The 25,885-nt window shown below is 43.3% G+C and overlaps 1 protein-coding gene across 1 annotated transcript in view; it reads left to right on the forward strand.

Annotated features, from left to right (window-relative positions):
• The window catches only part of LOC4577943 (diencephalon/mesencephalon homeobox protein 1), a 94,975-nt gene that overhangs the window by 23,619 nt on the left and 45,471 nt on the right, over positions 1–25,885 (forward strand). Inside the window, exons 3-4 of the mRNA XM_061659494.1 lie at positions 19,416–19,507; positions 19,593–19,694. Coding sequence (XP_061515478.1) covers positions 19,416–19,507; positions 19,593–19,694 — 194 coding nt within the window. The remainder of the gene's footprint in view (positions 1–19,415; positions 19,508–19,592; positions 19,695–25,885) is intronic.

The raw sequence follows: 25,885 nt of genomic DNA on the forward strand, positions 1-25,885 counted from the left end.
TTAAACAGTGTAATACGATGAAGTTGCTTTTAAAGTTAATTGTATCTACATGCAAAAGAACACAATTAGCATATGGGAACTTATGCTTTGAGTCACGATAAAATTAAAATATGTTTCCAATTTTCCCTCTCTTTGCTCATCCTCCCTGCGTAGTAGTTCCACTTTGTAAAGTAATGTTTTCACATCACCACGCTTTACCACATTGTCTTCAATCATCGCCCATGATTGACGCAAATCACTTCACTAAGCTTGCTACTTTTCCGGCCCATGACCACAGCGAACCTGCTGGACAAACGAAGAACAACAAAAATTGTACACTTTACGACTCGAAATTGAATTTTGCCCTTATCTGTACCAACCTGCTTTGGCATAGGTTTAAAATCTAACAAAAATCAATTACGATCAGCTTTTTAACTCTGCTCGTCGGCTCGTTTTATTGTCCTCCCCTTCTTCATGTATCTGGCTGATGGATTTAGTTTAAAAATGCTCAGTCGAAAAAAAAAACAATCCTCTAAATTATGAACGCTGGCTTCTAAAAGCAGAGGGCGAAACAAAAGTATCAAGTTACGGGTCGACTCCGGTGGGAATTTGTTTCCTTGTTCTGCACCCAGCAGAGCGAAAAGGGCAAACGGTAGCACGGAAAACGTTCCAACATTTCTGTAGCAACGATAAAAATCTACCGGAGAGATTTGCTCCAATTTCCCTGTTGGTGGCGTTTAATAGCACATATTTTTAAATTATTATCAAATTACACATTTATTTTACGTTCAGCATAATTCAATTCCGGATTTGAACTGATGTAATGTGTCCTACACGCTTGGTTTGCTCGCTTTGCTTTACAGTGTTTTGAAGCCTTTGAAACTTATCAAACCTAACTGTGTTTCGAAACAAATATACCACGAAATGTTGCCATGAGTTGACGCTTCAAAATCAATTTCAAGCAATTTCCCCATTAACCTCATTACGCATCCCAATTTTCCAGTGCTAAAAGGTGCCACAGTTGCCCTTACCGTCGAGCCGTACGCGTAGGTTTCGTGCTCCTTTGCCTCAATGCGTGTAGTGCCACGCCACCGATATGGCATGCCGATAGCTCTTTGATTCCATTACTGTCAACTCTTCAATCCACTGCGTCCTGCGAATCCTATCGGAACGGTTGCATCTCGAACGCACTGCGTTCGTTCAGGCATCGGTCCGGTGTTGAAAGATTTTGATCCCCTGGACTGATCGATTGGTACGGACAGTGCGGGAATTCGTTCCCTGCACCGGACGGGCGTCAATCCATCGACATCGGGACGTAATTTGATTTCACTATTTCTGCCATTAATTGAAGTCGAATAGCACGACGCTCCTCCGGGAGAGTGCTCTGTTTTCCCCAACGAGACAACATGCAAGAAGAGCACGGAAAGAAACATCTAATAACGAATAATTCGATGACGACTGACATCAAGTCAACGGCTACGACCAGAGACTGCCGCCCAGATAGCAGGGATGGCCGATGTGAAATGGACTTGCTGAGAAATATCCGGCGAAATCGACGACTTCCTGAAGTCACCCGTGGAGCACAACGAACTTGAGATTTGACCTATCTCTATCTCCCTAAAACAGTACCAGAATCGATGATTCTATTAGTGATGGCTAATCCGCTGCTCAAGGTGGCATACGTTCGCGAACGGTACACAGCAGCAGCGGTGGGAATTCCCGCAGCATTCGACCAAGATTCGCCTTCTTCCTTCGGGTAATCCGGAGTTCAAGGTTCTGCCAGGCGGTTCCTCCCGTCCCTGCACAACTTCTAATGGCTCTGCTAAATGACGATAATTCTTTGGAAACCCGACACTTGTCCCAGTTTCGGGAGAAATGTGCGGCTTTAGCCGCCAGGACAGTCGAAGTGAGGTGATGCTAACACGCAAAACTTCTCGAATTACCGAAAACTTTGCGCACGCTCCTAATCTTCTGCTCAGGGGCGGGAGGGGTTGCTTCCGGGACATTTGAGGCCCAGCTGGAAATTGATGCACCAGCATCAGTTGCGGAGGAGGGCGAGTACTCGTGAACTTGCGGGCCGTGTACGTCATGATGCTCACTGTTGATGATCCAAATGAGTAAATTGAAATAACGTCTAATGTTGTGGAGAGGACTGCGTTACCAACTGCACTGTACTGCGCATACCATCACCGGTACCGATGCGAGGTCATTCTCGTGTGGGCTCGTGCGATCGTCCGGCATACGGCGTTTGCGATAAGAGAGACAGGACGGTACAAATTGAATTACTCGCATGCACTCGCACTCAGCAACTCTGCTTCTCCTCGGCTGCTGGCCGGTGAAGAACTCGCTGCCGTCGGCGTCGGAAACGATGCCCTGGCCACCCTGGTCTAACGGAGTTTTGGGCGTGAAATGTGAGCTCTACGCATGGCCCCCTTCTTGCGAAACAAGCAGCCAGATGATGAGTTTTAATTAATTTACCCTCTAATCAAATATAGAAGCATAATTTGGCGTAAAAATAGGCTGCACTTTTGGGACACATTCTACGGGTACGGTGACCGTGTGTGTGCTATGTGTTTTGTTCGCCAGAGAAGAGATAGAGAATGAGAACGGGAGAGAGAGAGAGAAGTCGCCTCTAGTGATATTGCTAGTGGAAAGATTGCACTTTGACAGTGGACAGAACAGTATGCTCTACATACCAGCTGATGGTGGGGCCGAATGGTGAAAGATAATGCTAAGCCTGCGGCATAACCCGAAGCAGAATGTGAATTAGCGAGCGAAGTTAATTACTTTGTGTGTGCGGTTTTCAATGCAGTGGCTGTGCAAGAGAACTGCAACCCGTTAATTAGGAGATGGAAAGTGATACAATGAAAGCATTGCGAACGGGTACGCTGTATTATGATCTCGTTTGTGCTGATTATACGGTGATGTGTTTCTAAGGTTCATCTTTAAGGGATCTTCAGGCTAAGAGTGACCTCCAACTTAGTGAATCAAACTAAACATACACCAAGGAAACGTTAAATACAATTACAAATAAAGTGTCATCGATTGCTGCTCATCTAGATGGCCAATAACGATCATAATGCACATGTTGTTTAGAATGATATTCATTCGAAGACATCCATCTTACATTAAAAAAAAGCTAATGTGTTGGGGGCTATCCATAAATTACGTAACATATGCTAAATAAGTAGAACGCGTAATCGTAAAGCAATTGATAGTGATTAATCATTTCCAACGTTACATTCTGTATGTTCTCCTGGCACGTATCGTTATGTATGGACGATCCCTCACTAGATTCAAATATTCGAATAAATACTAAAAAGTTCGTTTGTGAAAAACTGAATTCAATTTGAAAGTATGTCAACTAGAAAGTGTTCATGTATTGAATCTCAAATGTATATTCAATACAAATGTAAAGCCTTTCAAAGTAATACTACAGATTTATTGAGTCTAAAACGGACATAGTTAAACAGAACACAGACTGTAGTTTTTTTGCTAGATTCTGCAGATCTTGAGATGCCTGAAGAAAATTGATGCATAATATTTTTAAATGTTTGTTGAAATTTTCTTGCACGCCTGTTAGAAATTTGCCAAAAAATCGGAAAAATACATGAAATTCAGGCACCATCTGGTACCTTCAATCTAAAAAATCTATTTCGGCCATCTCCATGCCGCACCATATGCAAATCACGGCCTTTGGTCGATACCGCTCTTAACATAATCACTGCAACCGGGATTGATGTCACCAGCGCCGAAACCGTTATCGCACTGCTTATCGAATTTCGATCGATGCTACCGTCTCCCACTAAGCTCGGATGATAAATCTTTTTAAAATCAAATCACAAGCTACCTTGTGCTCACGATTGCGCCACCAAACCTGCTCTCCTAGCCAGGCAACTCGGAACACACATAAAAAATGCCATTCGAGATAACAATCGATCAACAAGGATGGATGCAAATTGTATCAGACTGGCTGGGTAAGGCTAATATGGTTACCATTTCGGAGCGATGAGAGGTTGGTTTCTTGCTCTTTTTTGTGTGTAGCGTTGAGTGCAATACAGACAGGGGGAGAAAGAAATGGCCACAAGCACTTGTGATGGGGGATGAGGATGTTGTCATTTGAATATTTTATAAGAAGAGGGAATTTTGGGTCTATTTTTGGGATTGTTGATGTGCAGTGGAAGTAATGGAAAAATATATTTTAAAACAAAGACAAGGTATTCTTCTTTATACAAAAAGCTTCAACTTATTCAAAAGCATTTTGTTCTTAAAACTTATTTGTACGACACATTGAAAGTAACATAATATAATCCACATTTTATTCCTCCTCCTGTGCCTAAATTGCCACAACTACATCAGTACTGCTCACCCACCCTTAACGTTGCCCAACTGCCGACTGTTTTCAATATCAATTACGTCATTTGCATATTTTAAAATTAGATCAACTTACATTCGCTCAAACCCGCCCATACTCTACCCGGTCACATTCCACTGGGACGGAAGGATATTTGTCAACGCAGTAAGCGCTAGAAGGAGAGGAAAGGAAGCGTCTCGCTTCAAGCAATGGGACCGCAGGCTCGTATCCTTCGTTTGAAGTGGCAGTTACATCTGTTCCGGCGTGATCGTATCTCGCGGTACGGAGCCGAATCTCGCTGCTACGGCCCGAACGTTCCCTTCCCCCCGCAAATGGGAAAATGGGATCAAAAATCATGTCGTTGTAATTCAATTAGGAACCATTCGTAATTTACCCGCGTGCCGGCATTCGGTTTTGTCTGCCATGGGGAGCGGACCCGCGACCGAGGCCCGTGGAAACTTTGTCCCAACCAGTCTGGAGGTTGTTGAATTTTTGAAAAGGTGTCTCGGTTCTTCTTTTTTTGGTGGCTTTACGACTATTTTCCTCTGCAAAAGCAACATGACAATGAGTGGCGCCTGGTGCGGTTGAGATGGGACTGGGATGGATTTAATTTAAAATAACTAAAATTAATCAATTGATAAAGTAACTTTAGTAGCCGCCCGGTGGCCCTCCGAGCGGGTAGGTTGCGGAAGCTCCTGGTTTGTGTCCATTGCTCCCTGTCAGACTGTTCCGTTTGAGCGCGGAATTATTTGTGGTTTGCGGATTATCGGTCAATCCCATCGGTCGCGTTCTGGGTCGGTTGGAGACAGAAAAACTCTTTACATTTATTTTTGATGGAGGCTATTTTGTTATAAAATGGATTTTTTTCCTGCCATTCCCAACATGATATGTGAAATTGATGCGCAATCAATTATCGGGAACATTTTTTAATCGCTTTTTTCTGCTTTCTTTTTTACATTTCATCATATTGGATTTTATCGGTTTACCTTTCACAGGGTGGTTGTCATGGCTTTTTTGTTGGCCCAGTTGCGTGCAACATATATGGGAAGTTATACATTTTAATGGCCTTTCAATTGTGGGAAACGGTTAGCCTAGACAAAAGGCAAGTTTGTGCATTTTTTATGAGCAAAATTGCAACATGAACCAAAAAAAAATAAACAAAAAAATACTGCACTACAAGCCAATGATGTCAATAATGGGTGTAAAAAAGAAAAAGATCAACTCAAAAATTATAAAAATCACCACACAAAGCATTCGGGGGGGTGAAAAAGAGGATTTGATCGGTTAGGAAATTAAAAACCGCACCCCGGAATGGTGCTGGAGAGCTAAATTACTGTTTTAAAATTATTTCCGGCTAGGCAGCCGCGGAAATGAGCTTACGCTGTGGCGGGGTGTTATTGCCACTCGATTGAACCATTTCTTTCCAGCGTGGAACAGGTACCATTTCAACTGGATTAATATTAATATTGTAGCAAAGGTTTTTGTTCTAGAAGCAAAGTTCTTTCTTCAACTCAAACTTAAACGTGATCTTTTAACTCGTAGTTTACTGCACTACTTTATTGAACAAAATCTTACAACGTAGCAAAGTAAGTTTCGCGGCGGATTGGTGGTTAAAAAATTTCACGTACGCTTTCTTACGCTTTCTGACTTGATCTCATGGCGCTCGCGCGATGGCCGTTTTTCGATTCGCGCGGCGATGTTTTTTTCTGCTCCCTCTGGTAACGGCAAATCGGCGACGTTTCGGTTCGGCTGTCAACGGCTTATCAATAAACACAAATTGTAAACAACAATGTGTCACTTTTCGCCGACCTCGTTGTTTTCTACAACATTCTCCCGCCCGGTACGTTGCTGGTATACGCAACTTACCCTACTAAAGTCGGCGATCTACTTCAGTTCATCGTTCAACCGTTACGCTGGTGCCGCATCACCACAAATACGTTCTGAGTTTGGTGGGTTGACCGTATCGTTCTTCATTTGTTAGGTCTACGAACGTCCAACACGGCTATCTTCGTTGCAGGTCTTTCGATGATTCCGCTTGCTGTCTGCACGGTGGCTCGCCTTACTTGGCCGTCGTTGGCTTTAACCACTTCTATCACCCTTCCTTTCGGCCAACAATTCCTCGGTAGGTTGTTATCAGCAATCAACACTACATCACCTTCCTCGATCGAACGAGATGGAAGGAACCACTTTGTTCTGCGGGTCAGGGTCGGAAGGTACTCGGCTATCCATTTTTTCCAAAACAAGTTGGCGTTACACTGCGACGCTTTCCATGTCGACTTTACGGCCGTCGCTGTATCATCGAACGGTGCAGGTGGCTTGATGCCGTTTGAGCTGCCCAAGAGTAAGTCATTCGGTGTTATCGGTGGTGCCAAATCGTCGTCTAACGGCACGTAAGTCAGCGGTCTCGAATTGATGATCATTTCTATTTCAGCCATGGTAGATTGCAATACTTCGTCGTTAGGCAGACGTGGCAATTCGAGTTGAGCGAAAACCTTTTTCACTGACTGGACGAGGCGTTCCCAGCAGCCTCCAAAATGTGGAGCGGCCGGCGGGTTAAAGGTCCACTTCAAATCAGGGCTAGTAAACTCTTCTATCAAAGTGTTTTCGTCGACACTCTTTCTGGCCTCCTTGAGCTCTCTCGAAGCTCCTACGAAATTCGTACCTCGATCACTAATGATCTCTCGCGGCGTTCCACGCCGAGCGATAAAACGCCGGATCGCCAGGATGCATGACGAACTCGTCATTGAATGCGCGATTTCTAGGTGGATGGCTCGTGTTGTTAAGCAAGTGAAGATCACTCCCCAACGCTTCTCCACGCGGCGACCAACTACTACGTTGATCGGCCCGAAATAATCTATTCCGGTACATGTGAACGCACGCTGAGCTATAGCCGTTCTTTGTTCAGGAATGCACCCCATCAACGGCGGCTCGGGAACAGCTTTCCGATTAAGGCAGTGTTGGCAGTTTTTTCGTACCCGTTTATACTCCGATAGCAATCGCGGTATATAGAATCTGGATCGCAATTCATTGATGACGGTCTGATGGTTGCAATGTTGATATATCACGTGGTAGTGATGAATGATTAAATCTGTCCCTACATGTCGCCTGGGCAGTATCACGGGCATCCGAAGCGGTTCGTCCACTGCAGTGCAGTTTGCAAGCCGGCCACTTATTCTCAACACACCATGGTCGTCGAGTGTTGGTGAGAGTTTGTACAGTACGCTACATTTTTCGATGCCTTTTGACCACGGATGTTTTAATGTTGGAGGATTCTCGAGGCACTTGATTTCTTGCGGAAATGCTTCTCGCTGAATTTGCTTCAGTATTATCTGTTCAGCTCTTTGAAGCTCTTCTTGTATCAGCGGTTCTGTTGCGATCGGTGTTTTATTGGCCCTATGAGTGCAATTGTTCAAAAATCGAACGACATATCCAACGGATCTCAGAAGTCTATTCCACTTAGAAAATCGATCGATTTGGATGAGTGGCTTAGTTGTGACATGGAACAGCAAGTTGCGACGTAGTTCTTCTGCTGTATCATCTGGTCGTGTCGGTGAAGCTGGCCAATCGCTCTCCGGTTGCCATAGAAAGCTCGGACCCTTGAGCCATCTGCTGTTAGTGCTTAAATCGGGTATTTTTGCCCATTTCGTACCATCGTCTGCAACATTGGCTTTCGTTGATATCCACTGCCAATCGTCTACTTTGGTCAACTCTAGGATTTCTCCGACTCTGAAGGCCACGAATTGACTGTATCGTCTGTGATCTGAACGTAACCAACAGATGACGTCCCTTGAGTCCGACCAAAAGATTGTTCTTGTGATTATTAAACGATGTGATTTGTGTATCGTATGTGCGAGCCGTGCGCCAATCACTGCTGCCTGCAATTCTAAACGGGGAATCGATAGAAACCGTAGCGGTGCTACTCGAGTTTTTGAACCTATTAGAGCGCATTCTATTGTTTCTCCTTCTTCAAATCGGAAATAGGCAACCGCTGCCATCCCGTTTTCACTTGCGTCGCAGAATATGTGAAGCTGTACGTTACGAGGTAGGGCCGACGTACGCTGGCGGTAGCACCTTGGTATTTTGATCTGGCAGACGGCAGGTAAAATGCTAGTCCACCTTTCCCACTGTTCTGCTAAACGGCCGCCAATCTGCTCATCCCAGCCGACACCAGCGCGCCATATTTCTTGCAGCAATACTTTCAGGAACATCAACACGTTCCCCAATAGACCCAAAGGATCGTAAATCCTCATAAGGATACGCAGCACTTCGCGTTTAGTCGGCAGTTTCGCTCCTGCCAGTAACTGCTCGTCGTTTCTAGGTGAGACTTTGTACATGAATGTGTCGGCTTGTGTGTCCCACCACATTCCCAATACCTTTTCTGTTCTCGCATCTGTGCCAACGTTAACATCCTTCTCTATCTTTACAGGTACATCAAGCTGTTCCATCACCAAATGCGAGTTCGAGAGCCAGTTTCTAATCTCGAATCCGCCATTCGCATGCACGTGACGTACGTCCTTCGCCAGCTTAATTGCTTCGTCTTCAGTTTCGACACTGGCGAGCATATCGTCGACGTAATGCTCCTTGACAATACATTCATAGGCACGAGGAAACTCATCTCTATACTTTTCAGCGTTCAAATTCTTTACATAATGCGCGCAGCAGGGCGAGCACGCCGCCCCAAACGTCATAACGGTAACAACATACACGTCTGGAGCCTTATCAGTCTCGCCACCGTTCCATAGAATCATTTGACTGCGCTGATCCTCGGGTCGCATAGCCACTTGAAAGAACATCTCCTTGATGTCTCCTACTACGCCTATTCGATGCTCTCGGAACTTATACAGGACCGTCAGGAGGTCTACCAGCTGATCTGGACCTTTGAGCAGGAACGTGTTTAAACTGACTCCGTTAGACTTGGCGGCTGCGTCGAACACTATACGGATTTTTCCTGGCTTGTTAGGATTCGTTACCGGAAATGTCGGCAAGAACCAGTCTGTATTCCGTGTATCAGCTATTTCGTTTGGTGTGAGGCGCCGGATGTAGCCCTTTGTTTCGTAATCGTTCATCTTGTCGATGATAGCAGCTCTCAACACCGGATCTTTTTGCATTTTTCTTTGCAGGCATTCGAAACGTCTTATGGCCATGAGTTTACTTGGTGGTAGCTGAACATTGCTATACTTCCACAGTAAACCTGTTTCATAACGATTTCCTTTTAAATGAGTCGTGGTTGCAAGGATCTCCAACGCCTTTTCATCATCTTTAGAGCCAACTGGATGGGGCAATTTGGTAATGCCCATCGAATCGATCGCAAAATATTTCTTAAGCTCAATATCGATTCTATCGTCTGTGCTATCTACACACGGGCAAACTTGTGGGCTATGATGGTTTAGGAAGCCATTCGCGCCATTACCGGTATTCGTTGGGTACGATCCATACACTATCCAGCCCAATCGTGTCTTGGCGGCAACAGGTTCATGTGGCTTTCCCTCACGGTATGTCATCGGATTACCTAGATGGCAGTTATCCATACCAATGAGGATCCTAGGCGTGATGTCAGTGTATGAATTAAGCTTTAAGCCTCTCAAATGATCGAATGTGCTTTGAAGTTTCTCTGCGCTAAGTGACTGTCTCGGTAGCGCCAGACTCTGTACGGTATGCACATTTGGTAAGACATACACCTTGCCGATTTCATCACGTCCTGACAAACTTAACGATACCCTCACCGAATTCTTCTCCTCTCTTTTCTGATTTCCGGTCCACCAGAGGCACAACGGATGAGGAGTTCCTTGCAGGCCAAGTTCTTCTACCAAAGCATGTTCGACGAACGTGGCGGACGAGCCGTCGTCCAAGAACGCAAACGTATCAACTTTGCGGCCATTGCCATGAAGTGTTACCGGGACATAACGGAAGAGTGGCGGCTTCGCTAACGCGGTTTGGTGGTGGTTGCTCATATGGTGTCCGCCGGTTCCGGCTGATAGCGCTTCGGCTGTGGTTCTCCGACCATCATGAAGCAATCTGTTGTGTAGGAAAACGCAACCATTTGTGCCACACGGCGTTCTTCTTTCACAACGATTAAAGTGTCGTTCAAGACATTTGCGACAAAGATGTTTCTCTCGCACTGCTCGCCAACGGGCGTCTATGTCCATGGCAAGAAAGTCAGGGCAGCTTTCTACGTTGGCGCATTGTTGTTGGCATACTGGGCAACGTGGTGTGGCTCTGCTGGAACTCGATGCAGTGTGTCGCGCTGGAGCGGCAGTGAGATGCGCATTCACGTGTCGATGTTGCCTGTTCGCTGTGGCATTCGATGCAGTTCTTGTATACGGACTTTCTGGGACGTGTACCGAGGAAACAGTCACCAAACTGGCTGCTTGGACCAAATGATTCAGCCAATCATTGAAGCTTGACAACGTTACACGTCCCAAGTTCATTTGATGACATCCCCAATTGAGCTTTAGCGATGAAGGCAAGCGCTCCGTCAGCTCGTATAACAAAGCCACGTTGAACATGTATTCGTCGAGACCTGTGGCTGTGATTGTCGCACAAAGATTCTGGACTGCGATCCCAAAATCTATCAGCGTATCGAGACGATCCTGTTTAGGTGCGGGCATGGCGCGCACCTTGTTTACTAGCGAGTGAACAATAATCTCAGGACGACCGTAGAGCATTTTTAATGTGCTGATAACATTCGGTACATTGGACGGATGCATCAAGAGGCAACGTACTGACTCCAACGCCTTTCCCTTCAGAGCCTTTTGAAGTCGGTCTAGGTTGTCCACATCACTGTAGACGTACTCCTCCGTGGTGTATTCGAAGGAGGAAAGAAACATCGGCCACTCTTCGGGGTTGCCGGCAAACGTCGGCAAGTCCCGTAGCCGTACTCCACCGTGTCTGACCGTGTATTGCATCTGCGAAGGATCAAAGGCTGAGAAAACATTCGCCTGAAATCTTTCCGGAACGATACTCACGCGTGGTTGCTGAGAAGACGTTCCCTGATGACCAGTTGCGCTTGTTTGCTGATGCGTTGTTCCCTGATGACCGGTGGCCTGGAACGATTGCATCAACTCGTTCCGTTCTCTGAGCTGCTTGATCTCCAGGTCTTCTAAAGCTCGCTGTAGGTCACGATCTCGATCAGGCTGCGTGGCTGGAGGCTGGCTGGGTCCAGCGTTCTGGTCTGCGTCTCTACGCCGAGTCGCAGAAGTGCTAGCTCGCGCGTTGTAACGCAGAAAATCCGGGAAAGCAATGCTCGATCGAGACGGTGCGCTCGCAGGTTCACGGTCCGTGTTGCCGCGGCCAGGTGTACCTTGCGTTAATCTCCGCGGTACGGGCACGGCCGAAGGAAGGAGCACATCTTCGGCGGTTCCCTGGCTGACTGGGGAGACCGTGCCTCCACATTGCGCATTCAGCGACACTCCAAGGCCCCGTGACACACTCGGGCTTAACTGAGCGATTTGCGCGGTTAACCGGATGAAGCTTTCGTTAGCCTCCCTGGCTTGCTGGACCAAGTCCTGTATCGAAACAGTGTCTTCCTCTAAATCGTGCACCGGGGAAAGTTGTCGCACTGTCGAATTCGCGGCGGGGTTGGACTCAGCGTTCTCGCGGTTCATGTTCACTCAACTAAGCTTCACACGGGGAACGTAGCAAATTAAGAGGTGAAATTTTTTAAAAATGTTCTAGAAGCAAAGTTCTTTCTTCAACTCAAACTTAAACGTGATCTTTTAACTCGTAGTTTACTGCACTACTTTATTGAACAAAATCTTACAACGTAGCAAAGTAAGTTTCGCGGCGGATTGGTGGTTAAAAAATTTCACGTACGCTTTCTTACGCTTTCTGACTTGATCTCATGGCGCTCGCGCGATGGCCGTTTTTCGATTCGCGCGGCGATGTTTTTTTCTGCTCCCTCTGGTAACGGCAAATCGGCGACGTTTCGGTTCGGCTGTCAACGGCTTATCAATAAACACAAATTGTAAACAACAATGTGTCACTTTTCGCCGACCTCGTTGTTTTCTACAACAGTTTTATTGAAAACAAATTTACTTGTAACTTGAAGTCATTCAGGGTAGTATAGTAGTTGTCGCTTAGTAGAGGAGTATGAATGAAAAAGTGACAAAGATAAGAGATTTAGAGGGAAAAATTGATGTTTTAGAGGCAAAGATCGTTACACACTGTCAATAATGGATGCCTTACTGTGTTTCAATAGCCAGCTCAACACTGTAAGCTTCATTTCGAATGCGTAAAATTGTCAAATGAATGCCATGCGTTTACCGAGCAACCAATTACAGATCATTCAAGTTTCCATTTTTATTGTTGAAATGTATTTTACGCGATTTAATTGTTCGTTTCCGATGCTGAGCTGGCTAAAGAGATCCTGTATGGGCAATAATTCGTGAATAAAGGGTTACAGTTTAGCGAAAAAACTACCGCAATGAATTTTCTTTTTCCAAGTTTTCGCACACCCATCAAAACTAGTCCTCCAACTTAACATCTTGAACTAATAAAATTGATATTTATTTATTGTTTAGAGTTGCATACAACATTTCCTATATTTTTTGGTAGTTTTCTAAAGATTTTTAGATGCTTTCTGAATGTGTTTTCCAGATTCGTCGTTTTTCGGCATCGTCAAACAAACTTCTGAACAAATTGTAGGAAACAAATTTAGATATTAGTAAAAACCCATAAAGGAAACAGCTTATTGATGAAAATATGCGATGAAGTAAAAACATTAAAAAAACATCCAAATTCATAAGAAACCCTGTAAAACTATTCATTTGCGCTAATGAAATAAAACAACACTACTATTGCGGAAAAAAACCAAAAATCATTTATGTATTCATATTGTTATTCATATTTAAAAAAGTGTTCACTTAAATCCCATCAAAGTATCAACATGCTTACTCCCTTGCCCTCCATATGGCGTAAAACAACAAATGACTACAAACACAGCAGCACTTCAGTCTCAAGTGCCAAACCGATCAACCGCGGCACCGATTGTTTCGCCACCCAACAACTAGCCTACTTGTTGTGGGCAACACAAACAATTCGTGTTTATTTGCCACCAAGATTAACAAACAGCAACAGCTACCAACAACAACGGGTTCGACACGGGTTAAAGCATAGCACCAAAAAAAAGGGCGTTCAAGCACACGTTCTAACGATGGCAGCGCTTGAACATTGTGTTTGTGTGTTTCTTTTATCCGGCACCACTCCGGACCACCAGCCGCGTTCCGCACTAGTCTGCATGATTTTTATGCCGAAAAACCCATTCTTAATCTGTTTCCATCCCTTCAGTAGCAAGACGTTCTTCCTTCCCTCCCGTACACGGTTCAATCTGCGGTCCCTTTTTGCGAGGGGACGTTGCGATGTTGTTTTTTGCTACGTACGGTATCACCACAGGATGTGCGCGTCCTTCGGCTTGATTGCTTGGTGCTATCGTCGGAGGCAAGGGGGATAAAACAGCAGGAAGGAGACCCTTCAGTTGGTAGCCGTAATCGTAACCCTCACCGGTTCTGTGTTGGGAGGACGGACGGACGGACGGACGGAGCCGTGTCACTCACTAATTGCCCTCCCTGTGATAGTGTGTTGATGATGATGTTAATAATGAAGAGACATAGTTGGGCAGCAGGCACAAGGGTGCGTAATGTTTGCTGTCCTCATTGTGCGAGGTAAATCGGGCTTTCCATTTCGTTGGGTTGGGTGATAATTGTTACAATCGATTGTCATTAATTGGAGTTTTTTTTGGAGAGGTGTATGAGACTGTGTTAGGACGATGATTGGAAAGCGATGCGATTTTAAACTTTTTGTAATGGAGTAGGGCGTTTTGTGCCATGCAACTGTAGAAAACCATTTTTTGATAGAGTTTAACACTTAATTAGTGATTATAAATGTGTAAAAAGCGTAAATATGGTTCATTAAAATAGCATCTGCTTATGCTATATGAGTTTCCCGTTAATTCTACAGCTTTTAATTCAAGACGCATTCCGATTGAATTCATACTATATATTCCATCAGGCAACAAACATCCAAAAGCGAGCAAAGCACAAATTCCCAAAATGTAATACAGCCCAACCAAACTGAATCGAAGATGCCAGATGATACGCCAACGCGACGTATAATTACCGATCGAAGCCCTTGCATCTCAGCATGTATGCGACGCGGTGCGCATACATCGTTATGCTATGTGGCGTAAATCGAAAGAAAGCGCAAATCGGTTTTCGTCGAACTCATGATAAAACCCGATGATTTCCTTTGCACGTACGTACCTTTCTTGCCCACCACTTGCACCTTATGAAGGAACAAACTCCACACCCTTGGTGGGGGTCGATTGTATCGAAAGGAATTTTTGCGGTTCGATAGATTGTTAGTGTAATTCAATTGTTTTGTCCCGTCATTGCGAACCATAGTTTCGCACCTCGATGTGGGTGGGTGTCTTCTTAACACCAAAACCAATCAATCCCGCACTCGCGCCGTTTTCTCGGAGTGGAATTTTGTTTATTACGAATGGAATGCGTACAGTACGCGGTCGCTCATCGCGGCTGATCTGTTTCCTTACCGCGTTCCCTACGATTGATGACGATTTGGGACGGTAGAAATGCAATTATTGACTATTGGCAGGGATCGCTCGTTTCATCAGCGAACCGTAATCATCATAATCAACATCAACATCACATGAGAACAGTTGTCATTATGCTTATTAGCGCTCTTCGGCGTGGTGTGTGACGAAACGGTACGTCCATTCCAAAGGCAAGCTGGCAAAGGAAAGAAAGCCCTACAACCTGGCAGCGATGGAGCGCTCGAGCTGAACAAATTGAGCTGAGCATTGTTTTGAGTTCCGAGAAATCAATTTCAACGTGTTTGCAATGTTGTGCCACCTCGAAAGGCAGCGTGTTTGGTTTAGGAATGCAAAGGTATTTTTGGTATGTTTGTCGTGTGCCGGTAGGTTGATTACGGGGGGGTCACAAAATGTTGGCACCAATTTTACACTCTCGGGGGTAATGGATTTCCAGGAAAATCGAAATGGTTTAAGCAACAATATGTTGAAAGTAAGATGACTGTATTTTCCGCTTTGAAATGCAAATAGGTATGGCAATGACAAATCGAAAAAAACAAAACAGATAGCGGTCAGATGCCTGGCCAAGCTATTTTATTGACTAGAGGCTTGTGTATTTATACTGTTTCTTTTTTGGAAAAGTATTGCAACAAGTGATTTAGGAATTACAGTTGACTGCTGTTTATCCTAGCCTCTTTAATCCAGCTTTCGTATTATCCGTGCTGATGAAATCCGTTCATTACAAAGTTGGTATGACTTACCGAGGAGGAGCACTGTTGGAACGACTAAGAACCATCAAACAGAGATACCGTAGGGGAAAGCGGGGCAAAATGGGCATGTGGGGCAAAATGGGCACCCTCTATTTAAGCATTATTTGACTACAAAAATACTTTCCAATGCTCAAAATGTATTCATTAGAGTGTTCTATGAACACTATGTAAGTTTCATAACCCTTACATAATAAATAACCAAGAAAAATGCAAAATAAGGTTTAGTAGCATATTGATATAATTTTTGCCACTTCAAAAATAAGCTTAAACCATTGTCACAGGGATGTGTTGATGTTTTACATGATATGTTTTTAAAGATATGATATTTCTTTACAATTTGTCTGAAGAAATCAAGGCGATTGAATGCGTATTTTTACTAATATAACAAAAAATACAAAAATGCTTCACGTGGGGCAAAATGGGCAGTTACGCTTGGGGCAAAATGGGCAGATGCTTTTGACATACGGCCCTTGGTGAGGCTATGGTGTTGTATTTGTCGCCTCAATAATGATAACAGGCACAGCTTCAAAAGATTCAGTTTTGTAGATTTAAACGTGTAAGAACTGTTTTAATTTTGATAACATATTTTTGGATGAATTTTAAGGGCTTTTCTGACCAGCAAAACAAAAGATAGAACGAAAATACATTTCACGAAACGTGTGCAAAAGCATAGACCATTACCTAAGCGCAGTTGTTGTGGCCCATTTTGCCCCAGTGTTTTGACGTTTCACAGTTTGTTTACATATGCCCATTTTGCCCCGGGGTTATGCCCATTTTACCCCGCGTGTCAAAAAAGCTTCTCGTAAAACATCAATTTTTATTTTACATTATTTTCATCTATTTAAGTTGTTTTCGTTCTATGTGGCAATTTTAATCCATAGATAAATGGTGGAGGCATACAATAATGAAAGAAAAATTGTGTTTTGTGGCATATTCAAAGGGATATTCAGTAAACTGCTTAACATGCCCATTTTGCCCCGCTTTCCCCTACTACTACGAATTACGGACACTTGAGGCATTTTTGGAATGTAATAATTTCTCACTAATTCATATTTAATTCGTCATACCCCAGCATAACTCATTTTACTGAAGCAAACATTCTACAATTGTGAAAAAATTAAGATTTCCAATAATTTTACTTAAAAACACTGCAAAAACTCATGAAATTGCAACGATACCTTGATTCAAATTCCGGACAGATTCGAGCTCGAGATGTTTCAAATTACGAACCTTTTGATTCATATTCCGGAAAACCTCAAAATCTCGTTTATAATCGTCACTTTAACATACACAACACATTTTTTAAACATATGTTAATGTCCGGACACCAAATTCTGAGGGTCAGTGTCCTACTGGATCAACAGGCCGACACTCTTAGACGCATTGAACCAAAGTACTGCTGCGCGATTCGAAGATTCTTCCTGAACGACCAACAAGGCATTGGGCACATCTATCTTCAAATATCGTTGTTATCACTGAATATAATTATCACTGAATCTTTGTTCTTGTTGTTATCACTATCCAAAACCATATTTTTACTTGATTTTACTTGATTTTTATGAATTTAAATCAAGATAACAATATTGCTCCAAATTCCGGAAAGTATTAAATAGGTGTTTTAATGAAATTCCGTGCACAATATAATAAAACACTGTTGTTTTCACGTTGCTAACTAATTCCACAATGGATTCCAATGTATTTCAATGTACGTGGAAACGAATAACAATGTACGATTAATAGGAATTATCGAAGAAATAACACTTGCGTGGGTTTGAGGAAAAACTGCTAAGAATGCTTTTGGCGGTGATCTGACCGACAGAAAATATTTATTTACTGTGGCATCAGGGCCTACTAGGGGTCGTACACATTTTTAATATATTCTAGCACATCATGGCCATTAAATAAAATTTAAAAAGCGGTATGGCCAGGGACTAGATAAGAAGCAATTCTATAAAAAAAACATGCCGAATATCCGGATTTGAAGCTGTCCGTAATTTGAAACATAACGGTACATTGAGAAGTATTTTATTCGATCAACTAAGAATCATAAAATAGATAGACATGGAGAAGTAGCTAAAATGCTTCTTCATCTTTGGCACAACAACCGTTATCGGCCAAGACATGCCTGTGCCCACTAGTGAAGTGGGCTTGTCTTTGAGTGACTCAATGATTCCCCCCCATAGCTCAGTCAGTCCTACATATGGCGATACGGTCTACCCAGGGCTGGAACCCATGACGATCATGTTGTTAAGCCGTTCGATTTGAAGAATGCACCACCAGACCAACCTCAAATGTTTCTTTAAATAGTCAAAATATCAAAATAACATAATTCTTAGCAATTTAATTAAAGATAGAGCGAAATAATTGATCATGTTTGTGTTTTGTTCCGTTCCGAGACAACAATTATCGGTGTATCAACATATATAGCAATCATATCATTTCACTGTATTGCCATCAGTTTACACACCTCCTCTGCACATTGCTCATCTTCTCAATCGGCCATCGACATCCGGCCAGCCGTACCCACTGTCGACGTTAATCCAGCCGAACGGTTTTAATTCCATCAGCCCATCTTATTAACGGTGGGTAAAATTCAATTGCTCCATCTGCCATCGTCGGTCGGGTGTGCCAAATTGGGTGCGAATGGCTCCGAATGACAATAATTGGTGCACGCTTCACCGCTGATGACCGTTAATTTCGGCCACGTGCCCCCAAACACCCGACTGGATCAGCATTATCTTGTCTCGTTCGTTGTTTTTGTATCGATATTTCTTCCTTTCTGATGGAAGTTGGAGGTCCCCTTTGGCCACAAGAATGCAGCACTGCACACCGTGATTTGTGTTTTCGTTTATCGTCCGGAACTCACCTCAAATCGAAATAAGGCTCCGATGGTGAAGTGAAACGCATAAAAAATCCTTCTGTCCGAACAACAACCCGTAGTGGTGGTAGTGCCGGTGGAATGATTTCAGTAATTTGATGTTAATTTTTCATCACGGGAAAAATCGTCATTAATACGCAGGATGTTTCAATGCACCGGTGTGGCACGTGGAGAAAAAAAAAAAACAAGTGATCCGCCCGGAATCTGCCGGACAATACAGTAGCAACGATACAACACACAAAAAATCGACCTCACTGGCCAAATAACGCCCCGTGAACTGTGTGCAAAGCCACGGAAGAGCTGAGAGAGAGCAACAAAAAAAGACACAGCTCTCCCCGGACGCACAATCTCGGCACCATCGGCCGGTGGGGATCAGTTTCGCGTCCGGTTGGGACGATTGGGAACGACTGAATCCCGACCGGACGGATGGACACAAAAACTCGCCACCAACCCTGCGGCTTAAGCTTCCGTCCCCCTTCTTCATCCGTTCAACGGGTTGGTGCGTGCGCGTGGGCTCGCGGCATTCCGTTCCGTTCGACCGCAACGCCAGGGAAAGGAGTATCGTAATGGAAAAGATAAAAATTGTGAAAAATTAATTTCCTATTTGCATGAATAAATAATGAAATTAATTATAATTCATATAACTTGCTTTACGTGCGGTGCTTCGCGGGATTAAAGTCCAACCCAAGGGGGAGGGGGGGGAGAGCGCTTTCAATCTGTGGGCTCGTGGGAATGACGGTTCGAATTGGCTGATGGTAATGATGATTGTTCGCAATACGGTTTCGTAATACGGGTTCTTTGCGTATTTGTAAATTGATGCAAATTGATTTTCTTTAAAAATCTAAACCAATTGTGGCTCTCATTTATTTTTTTTCTACAATTTCCTTACAGACACCAGCTATTCTTACCATCCAGCCATACACGACGAAAGCTTCGTCCGGCGAAAACAACGGCGCAATCGGACAACTTTCACACTTCAACAGGTATGTTTTATAAAATATGTTCTAGTTCAAGGCAGTATCAATGATTTATATTTTCTATATTCTATTTTTACACTCTTTTTAACAGTTAGAAGAGCTCGAGACAGCATTTGCTCAAACTCACTACCCGGATGTGTTCACGCGGGAGGATCTGGCCATGAAGATCAATCTAACCGAGGCGAGAGTGCAGGTACAGTTGTATTGGATTAATTTTTATGACTAGATACGAAAAACACAAGCATTGACGTTCCTTTGTGAAGTATTCTTGGTTTAATGTCTTATTTGTGACTTATTTGCTCTGAAGGGTACCAGTGCTATGTGATTAAAGCCTATCAATGCTATAAAAGGTTTTTTAACCGAACAAAAACATACGAAAGGAAAAATTCAAGTGACAAAGAGAAGTAAAATGTACTGTTACTCTGGAAAGTCCAAAATTAGTCTTCTTCTTCTTCTTTGGCTCAACAACCGATGTCGGTCAAGGCCTGCCTGTACCCACTTGTGGGCTTGGCTTTCAGTGACTAATTTATTCCCCCCCCCATAGCAGGATAGTCAGTCCTACGTATGGCGGCACGGTCTATTTGGGGATTGAACCCATGACGGGCATGTTGTTAAGTCGTACGAGTTGACGACTGTACTACGAGACCGGCACAAAATTAGTCACTAGCTACTAAATTTAACAAATGTATTAAAATACGTCCACGCGGTCTCAGTACATGCGTCGTCAATAATTACTTTTTCTGGAGGATTCTGTCAACTCAGTCATTTCGATAAGGTAAATACATCATTGTAATTGTAATTCCCAAACATGGCAGCTTGTGCATTTTTGCAGGGAAATCTGCTTCACTAATGACAATATGGTAGAAACAGCTACTAAAAGCCATAGCATTTACGTCGCAAGTTTACAGTAGTGATGAGCGGGTCGACAAGAACCTACCGGGTCGGAGCCATTCATTAGCGACCCGGAGTCGTTCGGGTCAACCCGAAAGGTACAAGTAGGTTCAGTAGATTGCAATGATTCCGGTAGGTGCGAGAAAGCATAACCGACTCCGCCTCGTTGGTGCAGTGATTTTGAGTCGAGTGTTGAACCTATCTTGACCCAACGGGAGCTCGGTTTAAAAGTAGCAATTATGCAAAAGTAAGAAGAAGCAATTATGCAAAAGTAAGAGGTTTTGCAGGCATTGCTCGATAAAGATTCTACACACAATAATGAAAGGCTTCCGCAGACACTTGAAGTATCTCAGCAATCATTATCCACCGATTAAAAGCAATGGGAATAATTCAAAAAATTTGTTATTGAGGTCCATGTCAACTGAAGCTCAAAGACGAGTTCACGTTGTTTAGTTAACGCTTTTGAGGAACTCCTTCTACGCCATATTTACTAAAAGTACTAAAAACGTTAATATTCGAAGTTTAACAGCTTTTTTTTGAATGGCTAGGTGATAAAAGCATTTTAAACTCAAATCCACCCATATGAGCAGGGATTTACCCTTATGATACTCCAGTGTTGTCTTTGATATGTGATCATCTTTATCTTTATTCTGATGAATTTTACGGCATTGTCGTAAGGTCTTTTTGAGTGTGAATTACTTATGAATATCCAAAAATACTGCATCAATTTTCGTGATGGAAACACTTTTTGCACATTTAATGTACTGAGATTAGCATCAAGCCCGATCTCCCATGCATTTTCTCCACTAGTATCACAAAAATACTCAGTTATCTGTCCTTATGGATGGATTACTATGCACTTTGAAAGCTAATCTAAGTAAAAGCCTGCAAGAACTATAGGCTCATCATCCTTTTCATAGTTTTTTTCTGCGTTTCACGAAAAAACACACTTTTCTCCGTTGACCTCCCCAGAAAGAAAGGAAGAAAAAAACGCCCAAAAACCACCACCTAAATGCAATTGCCAAACTTTGTTAGCTTTCTTTCGTTCCTCACTTGCGCATCTCAAACCCATACAAACAGGCGGGGACACACAAACTCCGCAGCATCGCTATTAGGTTCCGACTTTTTTTTGCTCCTTCTTAATCTACTCTACTTCATGCGATTTGATGCAAGAAGACAGGAACTAAAATACAAACCCACGCACACAAACACACACACAAAAACCGACGAAAGCGAATGAAATTACCTCAAATTTGTGGCAGCTTGTTTGGTTAAGTAGAGCTCCTCTGAACCTTTTTTTTCCCCGTGGTTCTTCCATACATACACATGCATATACACTATCATCATTTACTGTTTTCACCCCTAACCCCAACCCTGGATGCTGGATCGCAGCGATGATACTGACGAGAAAGGAAGTTGTGCAATGCCGCAGCAGCCGTGCATACGTTAGCGCTACATATCCCTCTGCGCGTCCAGGAACAGGGGCCAACAGGGAGATCTTTCCCAGTGTCTCGTAATTCACTTTGCTCTGCTCCTTGACGGTTCATAGTCGTTGACAGGTCGCTGGTGGAACGGGGGAAAATGCGCTTCCCGCACGGAGTTTGCATCGGAATTTCCGGCCAGCCAGTCGACATTCATCTGCCTTGGCACTTTTGTCTAACGGAGCGCAGGGCGAAAGTCGAAAGAAAACTTGGCGCTTTGGAGGCAAGTTGGAGGTGCAAAACTACGTTAAACCCAACCCGGGAGGGTCTTGTTGCAAGGTTTTGGGGAAGATAAAACCCCCCCACACGTGCACCCATGGGTATGTGTGTGTGTGTGTGTCGGTCGCCCTCGTGGTTCGTTATGAAAGTCTGGCAAACTGGTTTCAGACAGTGGGAAAGACACATGCTCTACGAATATGTGAATATGGTATTTTCCACCGTACGGGAGGTTTTTTTTTTACTGTATGCGGTTCGTTGTACGCTGTTTCGACTTTACCGTGTCCTTCTGGTACGGATTTTGATGACAGCTCCCGTGCTTGATTCTCGTTCACGGTGCTACAGAAGCTTGTTGGCATTCGGGGCGAGAAGCGTAATATAGGAACGGGCCACGGACTTAACAGCAGTAACAGCAGCAGCAGCAGCATTAGAAACAACGTACGCTGAGTTACGCCTGTGGTGTGGAACACCTAAGGCCACACCTTTCCCCCGTTTGCCCAATACTCCAACCACTGACAGGATACTCCCCCCATGGGGGGAGGAGGCGGGATGATGCCAAGGTGGCTAGTCGCTGGACGATTCGGTAAAATTTAATATTGCCTCGTAAATCCCATAATCCGATAATGTGATGTCGATGCTGCTGCTGCTGCATAAGGTTAGTTTCGTAGCCGGGGTCGTTTGTTGGACCCAACTTCTCTACCGAGCTCTGCGGTTCTTTCCCAAGCGCACCCATTGGACGGGCAAAACACAACGTGCTGGGCATATGGGTGAACCATGCGAAACCTAAACCAAATTACTTCCCGCTGCTGGCAACCGTTGGAGTTGTTTTTTGTGTGTGTGTGTGTGTTAGTGTTTCGCTTCCTATCTCCTTTCTTGGTTTGGCCCCGTGGTGTTTGGCCGCTGGGGTCAGTTGGTTGTCCTCGGTGTGGGAGATTAAAGTTTAGCACACATACACACATACACACACACACGAGGTCAACACGATTAGAGCGCACTCCAGGATTGTGTGGTTCGGTGTGTCTGTGTGTGTGTGCGGGTAGCGTCCGCTTTTACCGCATTAACGAGTAGAAAATCGGAATTAGTGGGAATAAAGCAGTACACGTGTTGGAATATACAATGGGATTGCTATGGGAAAGCTTTGCGCAGTGAAAAATTAGATTTTAGATGCGATGTTTTCCCAGTTTTTCTTTAAATGGTGGTACGGTTTTATCAAATTTAAGTATTAGTATATAAATAATATTCATAATAGTTATTGAAAGTAATTTGTTGATTCATACTCCAATTTTTTTTACAATATCTTTCAAAAGATGGCACTTTTTTGGAGCACTTCCTTTTACACTGATGTCATGATTTATAACTCTCTTTAACAATTGCTTGGGAGCAATTAATCACGTAAAGACATCGTACAAAAATATAAATAAATTAGTTAGAGCTTGAACACATTTAAAAAGATAAATAAACATGGCCTACAATGTTATTTAAATAAAAACAGTTAAATTAGCTGAATAATGCAACAAGATAAAACAATAGAAATATAAACAAACGTGATATTAAAGAAAATAAATAATGGATAACTAACACAATAAGATGAAAAATGGAAAATACATAACATGAAATATGGAAAAGTATATTCTTAACAATATAAGAAGATAATAAGAATATAATAAAGCTAAAAACACTACAATAAACATAAAAACATACAATAAAAAATACAAAAAACAAAAACTAAAACCATAAAAGAATATCAAAAATGATATTCTTAATATATACATCCAAGGACTAGGTAAAATGTTAATAGATTGTATTAGCTTGAAGCTGTTGCTGAAAAAGTTACTTGAAAAGCAAAACACTTTTTTATGAAAACATTCCCTTGAAATCCAAGAAAAATCCACCTTTTAATATTTAAACAACCAAACACAGCATTTGCTCCAGCAAAAAAACAAAATCAAACGAAATTTATTCATCCCTTTTTCGCAACTCAATCAAAGCGCTTGCTGCTACTGAGAGAGCGCGTGTGTGTGCGCTGACAAAATTGTGCAGCCGAGGATTTTGAATTTTTAATCATTCCGAAAGGGTCAAACGAAGTGAGTGTGTTCCTTCTGTCCCCCCCTTTTGACGGACTGTTCCGGTTGACAGCGAGCGAGCGACAAGCCTCCCAAAAACTTAACACCTTTTCCCGCATTGTTGTTGAAGAGGAAACAACAAAAACCCTTTTCTCCTAGCTTCACAGCCTACTTCTTACACGAAATCACTCTCCAATCGAGAGAGTACAGTGGACGTACCACTCAAGGAAGGCTCGAGATGGACGACGCCCGCTTTTCCTTACCAGGGAGCATACCAGTGTGAAAAAAGGGTGCATTTTCATTTACAATTCATTTACGCTACCATGAGTGAGTTTTCGCTTTTGCTGTTTATTTAATTTTCCACCGTACGTGGGACACTGGGGTCTCTTTCTTTTTTCGCTTTCTGTCTCTTTCTTCCCTTCGCTTGCTTTGCTTTGTTCGTTTGAATGCATTTTGTACATTTGAACCCCTTTGTTCTTGCAAGATGGACATGAGATGGGTGTTCTTTCCTTCTTTCAAAGCCTTTTCCACTTTTTTTGCGTCCCACCATTTATCCCTTTCTGCCTTTGTAGTTCTCGGTTGACAAGCAGAAAAAATAGGGGGACTTCTTCGTACCTTGGTTCCGGTACCGTTTGTTGAGCAGCAAGCACAGAAAGCACTTAAAATATCACTCTTCACGAGGGAAAAGTACTCAAGCTCAAGAAGCTTGAGCCTCAAACCTCCCGCAACCCCACCTTCACGCGTTCGCTCACCCTTTGCGAAAAGTTCACTTCATTTTCTGATTTGCACTTCAGCCCCAGACGGTGGAGACGGTGTGTGTTGCCCGGGTGGAGAAGGGCCTTCGCCGGGGGTCTCGCTCGCTGATGAGAAGTAAACTTTGTGTAAATATAATTAAGCAACAATTGAAGAAACAATGGCGGCAATGCTTGGCTCGCGCTAATAGACCTCCGAGGCACCGAGACAAACCGAGCCCCGGCGTTGACAGTGTGCGAACGCGCGCCTGCTCGCCTGCTCGCCTGCAGAAATAGCGCTGAAGTAATTAAAGCTTAAGGTAAACATCAATCTGGAGTTTCTGTCGCTGCTGTTGTTGCTGGTGGCAAATAGGAGAAGAGGTTTCACGCTGCCGACAGTGAACCTTTTTTTCTTTCTTTTGCTGCAACACGCCTTATGTGTAGGAGTGTACAGTGTTATATGATTACTAATCTTAAATTAATCAGCCCCCTGCCAGTGTTGAACCAGTGCGGAAGCGGGTTCCACTTTCACGGTTCAACTACTTTTGCAGAATGTTGCTAATGATGGAAATAATTGAGAGTGAGATTTGGCTTGCTTTGGTGGGTTTGATTTGTCAAATAAAAGGGGGGGGGGGGGGGGGGGGTGAGGTTTGTTTGGGGAAGGGGTTGAGATTTGTTTTTCGTGTAATTGGAAAATATGAAATGATTATTATCATGTTTTTGTCATAACCTTTTTATGCATTATTCTTAGTCATTAAACAGCAAGGTTATAAAAATGGTTTTTACTTTACATACGTTAGAAATTATGGCTTAAATTACAGTTGTTGTTCTGCAATTATATTCTGTTTGATATCGTCTAAAATTGGATGATATGATTTATCACGAATTTTTGTTATTATTACTCTTATCTTTTATTATTATTATCTTTATCGATTTTTTAATATGGTCCTTCGAACCGGATAGATCGCATGGTGCACAAGAATCTCATATTAGAATTCAAAT

The sequence above is a fragment of the Anopheles gambiae genome, chromosome 3, assembly GCF_943734735.2.
Source record: "Anopheles gambiae chromosome 3, idAnoGambNW_F1_1, whole genome shotgun sequence".
Classification (NCBI taxonomy): Eukaryota; Metazoa; Arthropoda; class Insecta; order Diptera; family Culicidae; genus Anopheles; species Anopheles gambiae.